The sequence below is a fragment of the Hemicordylus capensis genome, chromosome 2, assembly GCF_027244095.1.
Source record: "Hemicordylus capensis ecotype Gifberg chromosome 2, rHemCap1.1.pri, whole genome shotgun sequence".
Taxonomy (NCBI): Eukaryota; Metazoa; Chordata; class Lepidosauria; order Squamata; family Cordylidae; genus Hemicordylus; species Hemicordylus capensis.
The window spans coordinates 333952760-333975237 of NC_069658.1; the positions used below are offsets into that span (position 1 = coordinate 333952760).

Genomic DNA, 22478 nt, shown 5'->3' on the forward strand with positions numbered 1-22478 from the left:
GTCTAAACCGAATCAGTCCAATTAAGTTAAATAAGCGCTGGAGCAAAAATTCTGAAGCACTTTATTCAGACTTCCTACCCAGCCGCCCCCTGCCCCCCTTGGTAGATATGAAGAGGTTTTTTTATTTACATTTGAAATACAAGGAAAACGGGTTGATGTGTTCAAACCTGAAATAGTCTTGCTGTTGTAATGTGTACAATAAAAGCAATCTGCAGTGTAAATATTATAATTTTAATTTATTTTGCATGTATTCAAGCTTTGTAATTGCAGTATTTATAAGCATGAAATGGAGCTGATTATCAAGCCATTTCTTAAAACTCTAATGGTGTGAGCACCACTGAAGAAAATAGGATTTTGCTAGCACTGTTCTTTGAGGATCAAGTTTTATGTTAGATATGTATATTTAAAATGATTTTGGTAACACATACTTATAATTTAAACATATATTTCAGTTATAGTCTCTCTAACATAATTACAACCTTTCTCACGCAGGGAAGTACTTTGAAACATAATTTGTCACATTAATTGTGTTCAGAAATACAGATACTTGAGGTCAAGGCTTTCAATTATACTCCAGTTACCATTATGAAAATGATTTTAAGAATTCCTTGATAATATTTTCTTTTAAGTAAGAAAGTGGAAAAGGTTATGCCTTGTTCACTTGGATTATGTAGTTTGTACACAAGCAGCAGTTGTATATAATATGTACCAGCTGAAGCTGCATAAACCATCTTCAGCAAATAATTTTATTTTCAAAAGTTGATTAATTTAAAATTTGGAGTACTACTCAGACATCATTCTAACCATCAGCTGTAAAGTGAGGAGAGGGCTCTTACTGCAGTGACAGTTTCCTTATGCTTAGAGGCATGGAACCTCAGATGTGGGTGTGAGTGTGGTATCTACAAGAGCTTCAATATTGATTTCAGTAGAAGGTCCTGATCCATGTATATAATGGAATGAGGATGCAGAACAAGTTCCCCAGGCACAGGTCTGCACTGTACTATATAAGGAACAATGCTAGAGCTGCCATTGTTCATCAGCTGTTCAATGTAGCACCAGGTAGAAACCTGAAGTAAGAAAGCAGACATAGAAAATGTATTCAGATGCATGTGTTTCAGCTCTTTAAGTCTGCCTGTGTATGACATTTCTTTGAATATGTCCTCAAACAGCCTTGTATTGTGTGATTTTTGTTCTCCTAAGTATGTTTCTGCAAAAGGAAACTTGAGTGATTTTGTTTTTATTATAATTTTTTCATCGTAGAAATATTTAAAGATCCCTAAAGTTCAACTTCTGCCCATCTTCGGCATTCTGGCAAAGTACAAAATTGGCAATGTTACCTCCAAAGATAATTCAAGCTCTGTGAACAATGACTAGTAAATCTGGTTCTTTCCACTTTTGCTAATATATATCTTGCAAAAGTTCATGCCTGAAGCGCTTTATTCTAAATTACGCACTGATCTTGAGACTATCCTTGCATTAAATAGATTATAATTTGATTAGTTAGAATAGGCCAGGTTTGGGAGTAAAGCCAGAGGACACCTTCATACATTACAGGGCATGGGAGGGCTGCCACTCTCCTATATGAAAGCATCATTGGGATTTGATGGAGGGCAGCCGAGATATTCAGGAACAGTATATGATACACCCTTCCTTGGGATGCTCCATTTCAAAATGGAGGTGTTGGATCACATATTTTATTTTATTTTGCATATTTCTATACTGCTCAACAGACAAATCTCTGGATGGTTTATTTCTTTATAATTCCTTTATTATTTACATTTTTATACCTCTCTTTGTCCCAAGATCCCAGAGCCCCAACAAGATGAAAATAGTAATAGAGCTTCAATAAGAACAGGGTAAAGGGCAGTCTTTAAAAAGGGTGGTTTTCAGATTTGTCCAAAAGGCTGGGAGAGAGGGAGCCATGTGGATCTCAAAAACAAGTGAGTTCCACAGCCTGGGGGACTTGTACATAATATGTATGAAAATTTTTTAAAAATCACACACAGAATGATCCCCATGTCAAAAGCTCCCTCCCTGAGAAAAGTTAGCCTATCTGTATAAGGATTTGACCTTAATCTAGACATCCTCATTATTTGCTAGTGGTTTTTCTATTGTATTTCACATATGACAGTGAAGACTTGGCACTAATAGCACATGCACTGAGCTGGGTCCCAAAGAGAGGGAGGAAAGCGTGAAAGAGAAAGTTTATAAACATCACCAAAGTGGGGAGGGTTGGGATAAGGCCAGGGCCTACATCCCTTCCCCCACACAACAAGAGCACGAATAGGGCTCCACCCCCCATGCACCCACATGAGCCATGTGGTGATCAGGAGGCGGGGGCAGGAAGCTAGGCCACCTGGTATCCCACAATGCACTGGGTGAACATTGTGATACATTGGGGACTCTCCCTGCTGCTGGGCCGCTCCTTCCCTTGGTCTCTATGGTCAAGATGGCTGCCGGCATGCTGGGAGCAGCTACCGGTAGCATGAGCACCCACATGACCAGGCAGTGAGGTAGGAGGTGTGCACATCTTTCTAGCTCACTTTTAGCCTGGGTTAAAAAGCAGGGCTACTCAGGGGAGGAGTGGCAGGATCAGGAACAATCCTGCCGCTTCACACTATCAGTCCTACCTGGGGTATTCTTGTTCTACCCCCGTAGGGTTGGTTGTGTGAATGACCTTAGAGACTGGCTGGGAGAAGGGGCAGCTGCAACAGATGCCTAACCAATAATCTGTTTTGTTGCTTGCTTGCAACTTCTTTCTTTCCTTCTTTACCACTTTTACAGTAAGAGCTCTGCAGCCTCCAATTCAGGGTTTAAAAAATATCAGCCAGAGAGCATTCCAAAACTAGAGAATAGAGGGAACAAAGATAAAAGCAAAGCAGGTCTTAGCATGGTCTGTGCCTGGATGAGGGAATGCCTGAGAACCTCATGTAAAGAATAATTAATGACAAATTCCAGGGCTTACCTCCAGAATCTCATTTAATCGCCAGGAGTCAGTTCCAGAACATAAATAGTAACAAGTAGTACTAAGCTAGAGCCTACTTTCTGTGTAACATGGTGACTGTTACCTAGGATGAGTGTTCCATGTCACAGGGATTTCCAGATATAGTTGACTACAACTCCAATCATCGCCAGTCAAAGGCCATTGCAGCTGGGGATGTTGGGAGTTGTAGTCAACAACATTTGGGAATCCTTTGTATAGAGAACATTGCCTAGGACCTCCTTCTATGACCTGTATCCAGCTATCAGCACATGGGTTACAAGGGGGTGTTGTCTGAGTGTGAACTGGCAAAAAATAATAATCTAGGACCCTTTCCCATGTGTTGCGAATTTGGTTTATATCAGATTGTAAGTACAGACTGTTATTAGGAGGAGGATACACACATGGACACATGCACAGATATGTTGATCTTGCAAGCCTGCTTCCTTTCAGAAAGTAGGCCAATAAGGAACTAAGCAGTGGCATAGCAACGTTGACAGCAGCCTGTACTCATGTTTTTGGCAGTAATGGCCTCCACAGCCATGCTGCTGCAGTCTCCCCACTCACTTGCCCCCCACCCCCAGCTTCCCTCTGCCACTCACCTGCCTCCTCTGATGACCTTAGTCTCACAAATCCCATGCATGGCCCAGCTTGCTAAGCTGTTACCAATTGCTGTTGCTGACATCACTGTATAGTGATCTCATGGCCCAGCCCCTGTTGCCAGACTGTGGCATCATTACACCATGCTGATATGATGTTCAGGCAGCATACCTCTAAATACTAGGTGCTTGTGACAGACAACAGGGCATGGTTATTATTTATTTATTACATTTGTAAACTGCCCCATCTGAAGGCTCTGGGCAGTGTACAAGTTTAAAAAGACACAAAAACACACACCATTTAAAACACAGTGCTCAAAACAATGTAAAAACATTTTAACAACACTTAAAAAGCATTTAAAACCAATTAAAATACTTTACCTTCATGAGCTCCCCAGAAGCCTCCTGTTAGCCACTGCCGGAAGCAAAATACTAGATAGACTTTTGGTTCAATCTAGCAAGCCACCCCACCCCACCCCTGCCTCGCCCATGTTTATGATCCAGAGAGAAAAGTAAGAGGCAGCATGAGAGACGATGATGGTGTGAGACAAGCCCTGTTTAGGTGTTCAAAAGTGGAGCTGGTGAGCTTGAGTATCGAACTGCAACCCCAGCCTGTTGATCGTGGAAATGGGGTGAACATGTTTAAATCTCTTGACTGCCGCTTCAGATGAACACCCGAAGAAGCATGAAGAGCCCAGCGGGAAGATGACTGACAGTGCTGGTGGTGAGATTTCTGGCACCGTTTCAGGCTCTGTACTTGCATTCACCCACTCTACTTTTGAAAGCTTGGTCAGGGCTATAGTCAAGACTGAAGATGGGTGTGGGGAGAGCAAAAGACTAGTGAAACAAGAGCAGTCATAGGAATGCAGACACAGGAGAGAAAGGGTATTGGAGACATTCACACAGCTATCAGGTGTTCATGCGGCGGGTGGCGGGAAGACTTTCCAAACCTTGTCTTCCCCCCAGACGAGCAACCTGTGCTTGGTGGGAGCGGGGAGCGTGCTCTCACCCAATCTGCACTGCTCTGTGCAGCGCCTAGCAGGGTCGATCGCGCTCATTATCCCAGCCTCCATATGTGGATATGAATCATGGGTGTTGGTGGGTTATTAGTCCTTCAGAGTTGGTTTTTGCACAGCAACCCAACTTGATTTCTGATTTATATTCTCACTATGTTTGTTAATTATCAATAGATAACAATTAATAAAAAATTAAAAATACATAACACAATAACAGCAATAATTGTAATAAAAGGAAGCTCCACGGGATGATGAAAATGGTGCATAAGAATAATAATAAAAAAGAACAGATTAGCAAACTAAAAAAATGGACGTGATACAAATGGGAAGACCAATATGTTCAGAATTTTAAAATGATAGCAAGCATACACCTTATGCTGTCCTTAGGCATTATAACTCAATTTTTAATTTAATTCATTTAATGCCTCAACTGAGTTAAGAGAGATTATATGAAACAGTTGACAGGAATGCCATAATATTAAAACAGTTTACTTAAAAATCCCAGGAGAGAGAGTGCTAGGCTGTTAAATGCAGACCTGGTTCTCAATTCCAATTTCCCTTATGTCTAAAGAACATTACAAGTTGATAGCAGTGTTATGGGTACACTCCACATTAAAGCAATGACTATTGTATGCTATGAAAAGCTACATTCTGTATTAACTATGCAAATTAAACATATTTTCCTCTATTTGCTTATTTTACATACAGCAATTTATTCTGCTTATACAACATAATATTATATTATTCTGAATATAGAGAACAGCAGTCATGGCACAAAGCAAGAAGTTATTTAGGGCACCGAAACCCCATTTTCTAACCACTTAAAATCCTACCCATTGCCTTCTGAGCTATTAGCAGACTTCACTGACCACACACTTCCAATACCTTTGCAGCTGTAAAGGCCTGAATCCTTCTTTAATTTAAAACAGAGTTTTCCAAGGTGTTGAATGTTTGGCCAGTACCAGATTGGGCAGTACCTTAAGCCCTATACAGATAATCTGTACCTGAATACTATACCGAGGTACAGTAGCACACTGACCATGCCCCCATAAGCACTATGTGGATGTGCCATCTGCTGTCTCCAGGCTCAGAACTTTTCTACAAAGGCAAGCACTGAATCCAGAGAGAATTTCTTTTCATTATTTGGAATGTTGGCCATTCAACCAACACCTGATTGTACCTGGGTACACTCAGGCACAGAACATTATATAGAATACATATGTTACTGGCTATACTCTGTGCTAATCTTTCAGTCATGAATTCTTACATGCAGTGATGATAACTGATGATGAAAAAGAAAAGAAAAAAGAAACATTAGTTTTCCAGTCCTTATTGGTGCTGAATACATGAGTGTATGGTAAAGGTATTGCAACAGACTCTATTGAGAGGTCCAGGAATCCTACTGTGGAAGGCTGTGCAATTAATGAACAGGAAATTCATACAATAGGGATTTGAAAAACAAGCCAGTTCTAGTAAGAACTAATCTGCCTACTTTCCTTCCACTGTCCCTACAACTGTACCAAATTTGGTCCAAATCGCTTCCCACTTGCACCTCAAACATTTATGTGCTTGCCATCTTGAACCAGGATAGAGGACATCATTACAAATTATGCCTTTGAGCCATCCCTATGTGTCCCTACACCTGTAGCAAATTTGGTTCAAATCGGTTAGGCGGTTCACAAGTTAGCCAAATTGCACCTCAAACGTTCATGCATCTGCCATCGTGAACTGGGGTGGATGACTTCATCACAAACCACACCATTGAGATGGTCCTGTGTGTCATTCACTACAACTGTACCAAATTTGGTTCAATTTGGTTAGATGGCCCACAAATTAGCACTCTTGTGCTTCAAACATTTATGCATCCGCCATCTTGGTTTGGGGTGGATGACATCATCACAGTGGTTGGGTTTGGGGTGGATGACATCATCACACCATTGAGGTGCTGCCAAGTGTCATTCATCACAACTGTACCAAATTTGGTTCAAATAGGTTAGGTGGTTCACAAGTTAGTCCACTTGCACCTCAAAAGTTTATATCTGCTATCTTGAATTGGGGTGGATGACATCATCACAAACTATGTTGTTGTGTCCCTACAACTGTACCCAATTTGGTTCATATTGGTCCAAGCATTGAGAAGTTGATGGCACACATGTACGTACAGACACACACACATACACACACAGAGAGAATACCAGGTTATCTCATAAGCCTACTGGAAAGTCGGCTAAAAAAGGGAGGAAAATTTATGCTCGGTCATTACAAGACCTGGGACTAATTCCAATTCTGTGTATTAGAAAATATGTGACAGTTGCATGACATGATTGTAACACTGTGAGGCTATTCACATAAGCGTGGAAAACCGGGCTAAGGGAGCCCAGCCTGGTTTTGCACGCTTGTGTGAACCACCAGGATTGCAAACCCACCTATTGAGCCATCCAATTAAACAAGGTTAAGGGAATGAGTGGCTGGCACACTTGGGGGGGGAGGGGGATCCCAGTAATGCACTGCGCACTCGCGTGGTGCATGATTGGGGCTCCGGGGGGGGGTCGGGGGGGGATGCGTCCCAGAACCCTGACCCTGGGAGCTGCAGCAGGAGCTGCTGCTCGTCTGGTTGGACAATTCACCCACCCAGCGATTTCCTGTGGATCGTCTATGGGGAAGTTATGTAAAACCCTCCTGCCCCACAGACTGCCCGCGGGCTCTTCTCATGGATCGTGAGAAAAGCTCTAGAGTTTAATGTGTTGGGAAGATGTTTTAATGAACCAGTTCCAGATCTCAGGCTTTGGCTTGAAGACTCAGGCTCTGGGGTACCTTCTCCAAGCTGACAGCTTAAATCACCAGATTGTTAGCTAGCCTGCTGACATGCCTTAATGGCTTTGTTTCTGAAGCCTTCTATGCATGCATGCCTGGAGCATGGGGGAGGGAAGCCTTGGAATATTTATAAGTGTGTGTGGAAAATTTAAACTGAGGAAGTGGAAGAAGAAGAGGCAGCACCAGCAACACAGAGACTGCATTTCATGTTCGGACGGCTTTTAGATTGTTCCCTTTCCTTACCCTGGAGGAGAAATGAACTTAACCTGGAGGAGAAATGAATATCAACTGTTCAGTTTTGAATTAATGGCTTCCAGAATAATGTGCAATGACTGGGCAAGAATACTGTATGTTTATGCTTTTAAAACTATAGTTTCTCTTTAACATATTTACTGTAAAGTACAGACTTAAAAGGCTGAGGGAGAGTGGTCGTAAAGAACCATCTAGCAAATTTGCTGAACTCTCTTCAACCTTAACACTATGCAACAATGTTCCATAAATATGTCAGTTTCTTCATGGGAACCAACATGTTTTTATTGGAAAATGCATGAAATAATGTTGAAAGAGAATTAAATTGGTGACAGACCTATATGTGCTCTGAAGACAGAACCAACATACAGATATATTCCTTTAACATGCATACCATTGTGTAAAAGGAAAATAAAACTCATGGAGCCATCTTTAAAAACTTTGCCCTTTTTTGTTAAGTTTGTTCTGTATCCATTTAAGTTTTAACTTTGCTGTGTTTGTATTAATTTCCTTATTCTATAATAAAGGGGATATAATTTACCTAATAGATAAATGATTGGAAGATTTGTTACTTTAAGACTCCCAAACTAGGAGCTGTACTTAGGATAAGGAGAATTAGGCGGAAGAAAGATGATTTATTAAAATATCAAAATCTACTAAAATGAGAAAATAGAATATTTAATAAAAACTAGTACTTGATTCCCCCCTCACCTCCGAGATCTCTCCACCCTCACCTGAACTACAATCCTGCTCCTCCTCCTCCTCCATCCAGTTGCTTCCATATCCCTCTCCCCTCTTGGTCACTCCTCCATCCATTTACTCCATCCCCTTCACCCCTCTTTGCCGCAGCTGCAGCGTTGCTGGTGCCTAATGGCCATGCTGCAGCCCCCTATCCCTAGAGACCTCCTCACCTGAGCCCCGCTCCTGCTCCCCCCCACAGGAACAGAAGCAGCAGTGGTTGATCGGGCCCTTCCTTGCTGCTGCCACCACCATGGCCACTCGTTCCCCTCAGGCTACTGACAGGCCCGGGCCCATCCCTTGCCTTCCTGCCTGCTTCCCTCCACCAATGGCCTTGGTAGCCCCAAACAGCAGCAATGGTTGACTGGGCCCTTTCTTGCTGCCAATAGAAACCGCCATGGCCACTCGTTCCCCTCAGGACACTGACAGCCTTAGTCCCGTCTCTTGCCCTCCCTTCTCTCCCTCCCTGCCTCCCTCCCCCCTCCCCCTGAGCTAACAGATCTTGTTCATCTTGTTCCCTCATCTAATTCACACAATGGCAGCCTCCTTCTTCTGAAGGGGCTCTTTCCTCCCTCACGACCCCTCTCTTCGCAGATCCCTGCCCACTATCTATCTATCTATCTATCTATCTATCTATCTATCTATCTATCTATCTATCTATCTATCTATTCCTCTCCTCTACAATCAAGAACATCTTCTGACCAGTAACAGTTGCATTCCAACTGACCTTAACCATCACAGTCTCCTCTTCCCTATCTGCATATGGAATCCCCACTGCCCAAACACCATGGTGTGTCTGCTCTCACAGGCTCCTCCTCCCTGTCTGCATGTGGAATTTCCACTGCCCATTCACCACGGTGCTTCTGCTCGCAAACTCTCGCGAGAGCTGCCACACATGAGATTAGCCATGGGTACACCTTAGAGAATTATATAGATAGATAGATAGATTATTGTTAGAAGTGGGTGGACAAATATTTTTAAAATCATATTTCAATAAATTCTTTAAGTTAAAAAAAGGACTTGATATCCATGAATGGAAAAGCTGTTTTGATGAAATTTTTTAGCCATCTCTGTTATACTCTTAGGTCATGCTGCTGCATTTTAGGAGTTTGGAATTTTCTTTTAGTTTTTAATGATACCTCATGCTAAAGAAGTTGGCCTGTGCTAGTGACTAGATGGAAATCTTTTGGGATTCATGGATACAAAAGCTGCAAGCGGAGTGTATTAAAATGTTGCAGTATGTCATAAGTAATTTCCATACCCAGAAGCAAATGCCCCCATGTATGAAAACAGAGTTAATATTATTATGGCTGGGAAAGATGAACATTTGCAAATATTGTTGTCATTGGCTTTTATGCTGGTTACATTGAGAATGCATTCAAACACTGACAGGTTAATTACATGTTTCAAAGCTTTGTTTATGTGATCTGAGAAGAATGTGTTATTAAAGAACTATTCTAACAGATTTCCTCACTATTATCATTTTTTTAGCTTATTACACCTCATGCAATCAGAGTTCAAACACCACCCCGACACATCCCTGGAGTAGTAGAAGTTACATTGTCCTATAAGTCCAAGCAGTTCTGTAAAGGTACACCGGGAAGATTCATCTACACAGGTAAGTCAGCTTTAATTTTAATTCTGTATAATGTAAGGGGACAAGATGTGCTTCATTCATCTTTCTAGATATTTCTGCTCCATTTTGTCATATTAAAGTTGATTCATGAGACCATATTACTGAAGTGGATAGGTTATAGTTTAGTAGCAGAGCACATGCTTTGTATGCAGAAGTTCCCAGGTTCAGTAGTCCCTGGTGTCTGCAGGTAAGACTGGAAACATGCTATGGACAGTCAGTGTCCATAGAAAATACTAAGCTAGATGGACTATTGGTCTGACTCAGTTTAAAACAGTTTCATATGTTCTATCACAATCATTTCCCCACCATTGATAGTTATGTGGAGCTGGCTCTTGTGAAACGTTCAAACTGTATAGTTTGCTGATTATGTTGTGGCTGACAAGGTATACACGAGTTTGGCCCTTTCTCAGGTCCATGTGATTGTCACCACAGGTTAAATTAATAAGAAATATCACCTACCATCAGGAGGAAACCAGTTATATGAATTGGTCCTCAATGAAACCCTTTAGATGTCAGTTTTAGGTCCTGATGTTTTTTGAACAGGAAGAAATGAACATGATATCTCTGTGTTACTTTAACACTAATGACTAACAAGTTCTAGACAAAAAGCACATTTAGAGACAACAGAAATGTGTGTTCCATAGTAAACACCTGACCGAACGCATGTTCAGTGTAAACCATTCCACTCTGATAGATATACTTATCCTATACAGTTCTTTCTGATGCAGTGCTGTACATCCAATATGAAAGCAGTTGTCCAAACACAAGCCTACTAATGCTGAACAACTGAACTCAGCTAAGTCATCTAGGAAATGTTGGCAGTGTCCCCATGCTGTCTCAGCTGCTCTTACCAGAGGTACAGAGAGATAATGCCATTGCTGAATTGAGGGAGGATCCTGGAAAGAGATGTCTGAAAGACCAAGTTCCAAAATCAGTTCCAGAAAGTGCTACATATTTGGGACCATGGTTTTGTTTGTTCACTCATACAAATATTTATAGTCAAGATAGCTCACAAAAACAATAATCGGTAATAAAAACTCAAATATATCAAATCAATCAGATTAAACAGCCAGCAAAAGGACAATTATACACAGCCCAAAACACTTGACAAACACACCATCAATTGAGCCCAAAAACTTCCTTAAAAAGCTAGATCTTGGCCACTTACTTGAAAGCAAGAAATTAAGTAGATAATAGCCCTATTCACATGTTATGTTCAAGACTTGTACAATGAGTGTACAGTGTGCACAGGTACAGTTATTTTATTTTTCATTTCTATCCTGCTCTTCCTCCAAGAGCCTAGAGCAGTGTGCATGGCTATGTTTATCCCCACAACAACCCTGTGAGGTAGGTTAGGCTGAGAGATAAGTGACTTGCCCAAGATCACTCAGTGAGTTTCATAGCTGAACAGGGATTTGAACTCAGTTCTCCCCAATTGTAGTCTAACACTCTGACCACCATACCACACTGTCTCTTATTATTAAGGTTATTTTGAATATAAATATGGCAGTATACTTCCTACCTGTATCATGCATTTCAGGGGCCTGTACACAGGTTTACTTTTAAAATGAACACAGATGCAGTCATTCACACAAACACATGTAGGCATGTACAGACATTTGTACAGTTGTACAACCCAATGTCTGAATAAGGCTAATGTCTCTTGAGGAGGGCATTCCACAGCCTAAGTGCTGCAGATCTCATCTCACATCTCTACCTGCTGTACTTCAGATGACCAAGTGGCCAGGCCTCAGTGTATAAGGAGGTTTAAACAGAAAAAGATGGTATTTAAAGTATCCTGGTTTCACAAGATTTAGGATCTTAAAGATTAAGACCATCACATTGTTTTGGACCCGGATTGTCAGCCAGTGCAGCTGAAATAGCTCTGGGGTGATGTGATTAGAATGCCTTTCCACAGCCTGGTTTCTGTGTTCTGATCCAACTGAAGCTTCCAAACACTTTTCAAAGGCAGCCCCATGTAGTACATTACAATAACCCATCTAGATGTCTAGAGCACGGATGACTGTAGTCAGGTCTAATTTCTCCAGGAGGTGAACCTGGAGGTGGCGCACAGGTGGTGCACCAGCCAAAGTTGCAGAAAAATGCTTTGGGCTGTTGTTGCCACCTGGACATCCAAGGCAGAACGGGATACAGAACAGGGATGTGCACAAAACTGGTTTTTCCAGTTCGATTTATCCTCCCCCCCTCCAGACCGGGGAGCAACTTGAATTCGAGCTGGTTTGAACCATGTTCGAGGTGGGTGGGGGACTTCCTTAAGTGTTATATTAGTTAGTAAAATTGAAGTACTTACTCCTGGCGGTGGTGGGGTTGCTATGGTGGCCATGGGGAGGGGGACTATGGCAGCTCCCCCACCTCCACTGGCCTCCCCTTGAATCTCCTGGGCCCGGTTCAGCCCTCTGCGTGCATCTGGCAGCCATGTTTTTGGCCTTCGTGCATGCGTGGGGGCTCTTTGCATGACCACGCAATTGTGTAGTCACGCAAATGGCCTGTGTGCATGCGTGGAGGCCCGAACTGGGTCCAGGAGACCCGGGGATGGGGGGGGGGAGGCCAGAGGTGGAAGGCGTATCCCCAGCAGCCCACAGCCACCACAGCACCCCCTGTGGCTGCCGCAACTACTGCCATGAGTAAGTACTTCGATTTTACTAACTAATATAACACTCAGGGAAGCCCCTCACCCCAAACTGACCCCAAACCAGCCCAAGTGGTTTGGCTCTACCTTGGACCGAACCAGACCCAGTTTGGTCTGAGGTTGAGCCTTTGAAATGAAGCAGATCCATTTCAAGCTGGTTCACACATCCCTAATCCAGAAACATACCCAAACTGCATGTCTGATTCTTAAGAAACTTGCAAGCCTGCAAAACAGGCTGAATGCTTAAACCCAGCTCTACAGAGCTCTCATTCCCAGCTAACCTGGATTTCTGTCTTTTCTGAAATAAGATTAGCTTCATTATGTATCTCCAAACCATTAACCCTCACTGACCTCAGACACCAGTTCTAATCATAATGGCGGTCTTTTATTAAAATTTGGTCACAGAATGCTGTGAATGTGGTGTAGTTATGCCAGTTATTTCTATGACAGACTTTCTGTATGATGCTTTTTGGGGAGCAAATTTCTTTAATGTTGCCTTGCTATTCAACAATGCAGGAGACCATCTGGTTATCAGAACCAGTCATGATGACAGATTTAGGATCAATGTCATTAGCAGGATCCTTATTACATACTTAAAAGATCCAGGCATCAGTCCCAAAAACCTAGGTTGAGCCCACAGCCCCTCCATTTGATAATAAACTGAATTATTCCTTACAAATAATTAGATTTTTTCAAAGTATATTGATTAACCCTTGAAATTATCAGATAATAATATTAAACAACAACACACAATGATTATAATACTAATACAGTACAGTTATACTACATTAGAGCTCTATTGTTCAGGCTGTCAGTTTGCAATGTATGGATACCAAGTGTCCATCTGCACCAGGGGCATTGCTAAGATCCTGTTAGAATCAGATCCCTGACCCACAGTACATGTTTTATTTTCAGAATTCCCTCCCCTTTGCAACCATTTCATCTGGTGGGTTTTTCCACTGCATGAAATTTTGTTTTGTTTATTTGTTTAATGTACTATATTTGTGCACTGCTCCAAACTTCCATCTCTAGGTAGTTTACAGCAACATAAAACAAATTAAAACAGAAATTAAAATCTTAACAATTAGTTTTACTATGCATTGGTATCTTGCCCCTCAACCTTTCTTCCCTCCCACAACACCGCTGGCTGCGGGATACAACGGGTAGCATGTCTGTGTTCTGGTGCCGGCCATGCACTGGTGTCGGAATCATGCTGACACAGGGTGTGGCTGGCATCAGGGCATGGAGGTGCCACTTGTCACCCTGTCCCAGCAGGTGAGCACTTCTGAGAGAGCACAAGGAAGCACCCAGCTGATGAACAAAGCACCTGGCAGCTGGACGAGAGTGATGGGAACTGCAACCGTGCCTCAGTGCCAGTCACATCCCTTGTGTTGGTGTGCTTCGGACACCAGAGTGAAGGGCATGGAGTTGGGGCTGAGTGTGGCGCTGAGCTCCAGACAGGGAGGTGTTCGTGGTGGCAACAGTGGCAGGCAGGGCCCACCCTAAAAAATCTTGTCCCAGGGCACCTCCAATATTCCTACACCTCTGAATTTTCTAAAAGAATTTGGTTTTTTAAACACTCCAAGAATGTACCAGGCATTACTGTGTAGAGAATACATAAAAGATGCAGTCCTACCCAGGGTTGCTTAGGAGGAGGAAAAATTATGTACACACACCCCGCGCCCGCGCGCGCGCACACACACACACACACACACACCTCTTCAGAAATGCCTCCCAGCCTTTAAACAAAATACAGGATTGGAGCAAGCCTGCCGATTAGTTTTAGTTAATTGAAAATTATAGGATTGACCCAAGAGGAAAATTTCGATTGCACTCCAATCACTATTACAAATTAAGGAAAATTGCTACAATTTTGTTTAGCTAAGGTTTCACACTGAGTTCACCAAATTAGCTCAGCCGCCCTGACAAAGTCAGCAGTTTGTTAGTGATCAGTAGAAGAGGGGAAATAATAGACTGTGGTGTGTACAAACGAAGCATAAAAAAAGCTATGATGCTTTACAGAACTAGGCCAAGTGGTTTTAATTAGGATTATTAGTTCATTGTAAATTTTGAAGAACAATCAAACTAGCAGATTAGCTGTTTCTTTTAAAGCTAGAATTTCTTGCCATTCATTTTTCCCATGAGAACTTCTTTTAACTCCCACATAGCACTTTTTTTAAAACAAGTCTCATTATGGGCCTACAGGAAATGGACCAATTGGAAGTTCTGATACTGTAACATTCCACAGCAGCGTTCCAGTAGATGGGAGTTTTTCCACAGTGTTTGTCAGTGAATTCAGTGTTCTGGAACATTTTACAAAACCACAGAGGCCAAATGTTTTCTCAGAGGAGTTTGGCCTCTGTTTTTGGCTGAAAACAGTGAGGCATCACTTGGTGTTTATTTACCCTGCGATTGAGAATGAGAAAAGGAGACAGAGAGGAAAGAAAAGAGGAAAGAGAATTGGGGTTGTGGGAGGTACAAGAGCCATTCAAGCGTACTTTCCTCTCTGGTGAAAATGTCCTATCCATTAATGGGCCCACTTTGTGGTTAGGTCTCATTTAGAAGAAATTATTTTTAATCAGTGTTCAACAAAATATCCCCTCAAGCCACCTGGCTGTAAACTGCTTTTTTCTTTACTGTTAAGTGCTTAAATTCTCCGAAGAAAATGCCTAGCGACCCATTAAATTTAGATTCTTTTTTCTTCCTCTTTAAACTGCCAGCAACTTAGAAATTTGATCTGTGAATGCATGATCCATCCATGAATCAAGGCCTTTTATGCAAGGAAAAATATATTTTAAAAAATATTTTTGTAAAATAACACCTATTTGAATTTCACTGGGAGTTCTTAAGAATGGCCCCTTGTTACTCTTTTCCTATAAAGGATTGCAGAGACAGTTATTCAGAAAACAAACGCATTATAATACTCAGATTTTAAGGGATTTTAATATAGAAAAGCCAGATATCTCCAGTGTTCCATGGACCTGTTTTTCTTTGAACTTCTAAAAGGCCAATCTTAGTGCAAAGCAACGAACTACTTCAAATTCACAAAGTTATATAATGTCTAAATTAATGATAGTCACACACACACACACAAACACCAGGCTTCCAGTAATAGTGTTGCATTGGCAGTATAGTACAGCAAGTAAACAAATTGTTCTAGTAATTTTGCTGCCATCCTTTGAAAATGTGTATCTCTCTCTCCTCTCTTTACCTTACTTCAGAAGAACTCACTCACTCATGTAACCAGAACTACTTTGTGTGTACATGTGGCCTGTCACAAAGTCACAGAAGGAGGGTGAAACTGGCTGATATCCTGACTAAATTTACTAGTCAAAGTCCTTTTGGAATTTAGTAGTCCTTTAGAGTAACTCCTGAGTAGTAATATTGGAACTTAGTCTGGATGTCATCCATTGTTTCCTGGTTAAAGTTGACAGATTGACTGGGTCAGGCTGTCTTTCAGAAAGAGGGGGAGGTTTTTACTGGTTTAATATGGAACCTGACTAGCTAGTGCCGTAGTCCCATCCAGGTTTGGCTGAAATCATTGGGCACTAACACCTTTCCCCCATTAGAGCTGGCTTCTAATCAAATATATTTTTTCCTGAGCAGTTACTCAGAGTGTTGCTGTTGGATTTGGCTAAAATCTCCAGTGGGCATGTATTTATTTAAATATTATCCAATTATATTATATGTCTCTTAAAATATTTCCATGCTCAGAACCTGTGGGTTCTGAGCATGAAGTATTTCCTGTATGTCAGGCTTTCTGGTTCAGTTTTGGAACCAATCCATGCACCTAGTATACACCTGCACAACTTGTGACTAACTTGGCTGGGATGTATATCTATTTGCCAAGGACTAGACAAAGTTTCTGTTTTTGGCTGCCACTCTCGGCCTGTCAGCAATGGAGTGGGTTTGTTGTCAGCTACCTGTCAAGCCACAATACATGGCTGGTAGTGGTAGACTGTGTTCGGCTTAACAGATTACAAGCTGTGTGGTCTTTACCCAGATATGACACATATAAAACTATCTCTCCTTGCATTGAAGCTCTTCTACATGTGGGAGGTCAGCGAGACTTCCCATGCATACTCAAACACAGGGAATGGGTCAAAGTGAACAAATGTGCACACCAGCAATGCTAACTGAGCAAAGAGGCACCTTTTTAAATTGGCGATTCTCTTTATGTAGCAGGGGGAGAGCAACTGGTCCTATCCATCCCCAGCACAGCATCCCTCCAGTGACCATGGCTGGTGTCTATCTTTTGTTTCTTTATTAGTTTGTGAGCCCTTTGGGGACAGGGAGCCATTTTATTTATTTGTATCCATGTAAACTGCTTTGGGAACTTTTGTTGAAAGTGGTCTATAAATAGTCATCATGTCATATAGTAATGAATTAAGCTTCATTTCCCATCCTGAGCAATAAATATCACCACTGCCTTTTTGTTAGCTCTGCTTTACAGGTAACAGAGACCATATTGTGCCATAGGCCTTGGCAGCCTGAGAACTCAGAACAAGAACAGTTCTATTACCTTACCTTGCAATAACGGAAAGAATCTCTTCACACTTACAGCATTTGTCGCTGCAGACAAATGCTTTTAAGTGTGTTCAGCACAGGAGTGAGGCTTCTGAACACATTGCATGTTCAGGGCTTACAGACACATTCTTGGGGCACTATTCATGGACACCACGGCTCTTTTGTTGCCAAATGTCTGAAGAGGGCTCCTGTGTTCTGGAAACAGCATCCTCAATGGAGCAAGAGTTTCTGTTTCACTTTTCTGAGCTGCTTAGCTTTGCACTCTGTTCAGAGTTAGGGTAATAAAATCAAACTACAAAACACCAAAAAATAATGGTCTGATTAAGGAGTTCCCCATGTACTAATACATACTGTACTGGTTCACAAGGAAGGATTCTAGCATGGATGAGAGTTTATTGAATTTTCTCTTGAGAAGGTTTTCTGTTTTCATGGAGTCATCAATGATTTCTTAATGCTCCAAAAATTTACAATCAATATAACTTTAGCTTTAAAAAAGAGTGAAGGAAAAGCACTGTCATTGTTGATTAGAATGAAAAGTAGTAATAGACAGTTTGGTTGCCAGGAGTCATCTGTCATCCAATCAAAATATTTGGTCTCCTCCTAGCTAAACTTGACCAGAACAGTGTGAATGGTAGGTCTGGAACGTGTTTAAGTTGCATAGCTTACTTTACACAACCTCATTAGCTTTAATAGTGTCCCACCCACATGTTTTCTATTATTAAATCATGAATATCTAATGATGACTTAATAGCTTGTTAGTTTGAATGAAGACAAAAGGCCAGTGACAAGGATAAATATTTCTTACTGTGAAATAAAATGTAAACCTCTCTCATCTCCAATAATAAGTAATGGGGTATCGGGTATGTTATTTCAGAGGCTAGTGAATGCTATTTGTTCTTGATGCAAACTTTTATCTCTTTTTGATGTGTTGGTTTTTTATGAGGCCCTGAAAGCAAAAAGGTTTAAAAGTAAAATTGAAGGCAGGGCCATTGCAGCAGCTTTTGTTCTTTCCTCCTATTGTGCATCAAATAAACATAAGTAAAGCATTTAAAGTAAATAATATCTAGATTTTCACATTAAAAGCAATAAGGTTGCTGTTGATTTTCATTGTTCTGGTAAGGATTAAAGACCAACAAATAGCCCTTAACTGCAGCAAATTTAGTAATTAAATAGTGTTCTCAAAGAACATGTAAACTTAAAAAAAATAATAATATGAGGAATTGTATCTGTTTGTGATGTTTATAAAAAGGGACGAAAAAAGAATAATGTCATGTGTTTTAGTCTACACATTTTCTAAATGTTCTTAAACATTGCTACAGAAGGAGCAGAAGAATAAAAAAAGGCTATGCCCTCAGATTTTGAAAAGAAGAATATCTGGAAGTTAAAAGAAACACAACATTGCTGAGATTCTTCCCATCCTGTCCTCCATTTACTTCCTTACAGAGCTGCCCATGTCACTTGGACCACATCCCATCCATTCCTCACCCTCTTTGCTGCTCCTGTTGGTTTCTCTGAGGCTGGTGTTGCCTATTCCTTCATGAAAGGGATAAGCACCATGAATCACAGCTGGCAGCTGAACTCTAAGAGCCAGCATCTGGGACAGATGCTACCTGTCAGATTGTTAGGCCACTACAGAGTAGGCCTGCAGACAGAAAAACCCAGCATTGTTTTTATGTAACTAAAAGAATTGTCACGTGTTGCATTAAATATCATCGGTATGCAGTACATGACTGAGACAATGTATGAAATATTATTTTGTACACTTTACTCCCCCATTTCTGAAGAATTTTTTTTCTTGCTTACCAATGAAGGCCTATTCAGCAAGGGTGTCCAAATCATTAATATGCCTTCCCCAATATTATGTATAAATGGGCCTGAGGCCTTACAACCTTGATTTTTTCATGTCTGCCTTAAGTGAATAAGTGATAAGGCCAGAAGAGAAATAAATCATTGAAATCCCTGTCCAAAGAAAACATATTGACTACAGCCAAGCAAATAACAGCCCATAACCAATGGCCCCATTCATCATATATGTAATAGGGGATATAAAGTACTTTCTACCTATGAAACCATGAGGGGGGGAAGGCTGATAAGCCCCCAATCTAAGCTATGTGATTTGATTATTGAGGGGCATGAACTGTTTGTCACATACCTTTAATCTTCAAGACGTGTTGCCATTCTTAACTATAAATTTGCAGTAAGGGATTAGAAAGCTATTAACGATAAAGAGGTAAACTAGATTTTATATGCTTTTCTGGCAATTTTCATGCAATCCCATGGATCCTTGGATCTTCTAGCCTATTTAATGTGGTATAACAGTTATCTGACCTTCATAGCCAATAAACCATTTTGTGCTTTGCAGCTTCAACAATAAATTAACCCATAGGGTCACTGAAATTTATCTTGCAAATCCTTCCCTATATCCTCACTCAAGTGCTCTCATTTTCACACCCTTGCTTCCAAACTTTGCTCTGTTTGATTGGTCTTACGAGGATTTTATATTCCATTTTTATTTTAGAAAAGCTGCAGGTATATTATTACCAACATTTAAAAAAAAAACTTGGCTGATATTCTCAAAGGATCTCCATCCAAACAGACTGTTGATTTAAATGATTCATATACTAATGCTGACGTTTGTGGACTGGATAGCATATTACCAAATCAGAGGCTTGATATATAAAAAGGTTTTTAAAAAATAATCAGTTTTCATTTTATTCTGAGGTATTTTAACAGGTCTTTCCTTTTTAACATGGAGCTACAAATATAACAGTTATATGCTGCTTATAAGGTATATCAATAATAATACACCTTATAAACAGATTAGTAATTCCCAATCATGAGTCTTAATAGTTTTGAAATAGGAAGCTTTTGTGCAATCAGTGGCAGAAAGCACTACAGAAGAGCTGAGTTCCAGGTTAAATATTAGATTGAAAATGTAGGCCTCAAAATGAACCCTGTTCCATTTTTGGTTGGTTTCCTGAACAAACAAATTAGGAAACACTGTTATAAGTCTTTCATGTGCTGCAAAGGTATGTTTCATGGGTTTTTTTTGCTATGATAGACCTATGCAGCAATCACTGTTAACATAATAACATAAAATCATAAGAACAGCCCTGCTGGATCAGACCCAAGGCCCATCTAGTCCAACATCCTGTTTCACACAGTGGCCCACCAGATGCCACTGGAAGCCTATAGGCAGGAGTTGAGGGCATACCTTCTCTCCTGCTGTTACTTCCCTGTAACTGGTACTCAGAGACATCCTGCGTTTGAGGCTGGAGGTGGCCTATAGTAGCCATTGATAGACCTCTCCTCCATGAAGTCATCCAAACCCCTCTTAAAGCCATCCAGGTTGTTGGCTGTCACCACATCTTGTGGCAGAGAATTCCACAAGTTGATTATGCGTTGTGTGAGAAAGTACCTCCTTTTGTTGGTTCTAGATTTCCTGGCAATCAATTTCATGGGATGACCCCTGGTTCTAGTGTTATGTGAAAGGGAGAAGAATTTCTCTCTATTCACTTTCTCCACACCATGCATTATTTTATAGACCTCTATCATGTCTCCCCACAGTTGTCTTTTTTCTAAACTAAATAGCCCCATAAGCCTCATAAGAGCTTTGCCTCATAAGAAAGGTGCTCTAGGCCTCTGATCATCTTGGTTGCCCTCTTCTGCACCTTTTCCATTTCTACAATATCCAATTTTAGATGTGGTGACCAGAATTGTATGCAGTACTCCAGGTGGGGCCGCACCATAGTTTTGTATAATTGCATTATAATATTAGCAGTTTTATTTTCAGTCCTCTTCCTAATGATCCCTAGCATGGAATTGGCCTTTTTCACAGCTGCCACACATTGAGTCAACACTTTCAACGAGCTGTCCACTATGACACCAAGATCCTTCTGGTCAGTCACTGACAGCAGAGATCCCATCAACATATATACTTGAAGCTGGAGTTTTTCATCCCAATGTGCGTCACTTTACACTTGCCAACACTGAACGGCATTTGCCATTTTGTCGCCCACTCACCCACTTTGGAGAGATCCTTTTGGAGCTCTTCACAATCCATTTGGGATTTCATTACCCGAAAGAGTTTGGTATCATCTACAAATTTGGCCACCTTGCTGCTTACCCCTACTTCTAGATCATTTATGAATAAATTAAAAAGTACTGTCCCCAGTACAGATCCCTGGGGGACCTCACTTCTTAATTCCCTCCATTGTGAAAACTCTCCATTTATACCTACCTCTGTTTCCTGTCTTTCAACCAGTTAGCAATCCACACATGTGCTTGTCCCCTTATCCCATGACTGCTAAGTTTCCTCAGGAGTCTTTGATGAGGAACTTTGCTGAAAGCTTTTTGGAAGTCCAGGTATACTATGTCAACTGGATCACCTTGATCCGCACGCTTGTTGACACTCTCAAAGAACTCCAAAAGGTTTGTGAGACAAGATTTACCTTTGCAGAAGCCAATCTGGTTCTCTCCCAGTAGAGCCTGTTCTTCTATGTGCTTTACAATTTTATCCTTGAGGATGCTTTCCATCAATTTGCCTGGAATGGACATTAAGCTAACCAGCCTGTAATTTCCCGGATTGCCCATGGATCCCTTTTTGAAAATCGGTGCTATTTTCCAGTCCTCTGGAACAGAGCCCGATTGCAAGGATAAGTTATAAATTTTAGCAAGGAGGTTGGCAATTTCACATTTGACTTCTTTAAGGACTCTTGGATGGATGCCATCTGGCTCTGGCGATTTGCTCGTTTTTCAGTTTTTCCAGACAGTTACATCATATCTTGTCACTTTTATCTGACTCAATTCTTTAGCCTCCATCCTTGAAAAGCCTGATTCTGGAACAGGCATATGCTCAATATCCTCTGTCGTGAAGATGGACGCAAAGAACTCATTTAGCTTTTCTGCAACCTCCCCTATCCTCCCCCTTTCTGTTGAACTGCTATAGCTAACACATACACAGAGCAAAGTTCTACAAAACTGACATCAAAGAGCAACAAATACTATCTTTATTCCATGTGTATTTACTTCCAATTCAGTTTTTTAAAGTACACAGTACTATGACGTGTACAAGGGTTGTTCACATAATCAATCTCATGTTAGTTTAATGAGAATCTGAAATTCCTGAGGCATGCACACTCCCACAACACTCCATTGCAGAAATCTTGCTTGTTGCATGACTTAAGCATAACACAGCAGCCATTCGGGGTGGGGGGCATAACTGTCTTCATCCACTTAGAAGCATTTGGAAGAGGTGGCAGTAGTAGCT

General features: G+C 41.2%; 1 protein-coding gene across 5 annotated transcripts in view; it reads left to right on the forward strand.

Annotated features, from left to right (window-relative positions):
• Window positions 1–22478, forward strand: part of EBF1 (EBF transcription factor 1) — a 512049-nt gene that overhangs the window by 404649 nt on the left and 84922 nt on the right. For all 5 annotated transcript variants that reach the window (XM_053298191.1, XM_053298192.1, XM_053298193.1 and 2 more), the window contains exon 10: window positions 9888–10014. In XM_053298191.1, the coding sequence (XP_053154166.1) occupies window positions 9888–10014 (127 nt within the window). The remainder of the gene's footprint in view (window positions 1–9887; window positions 10015–22478) is intronic.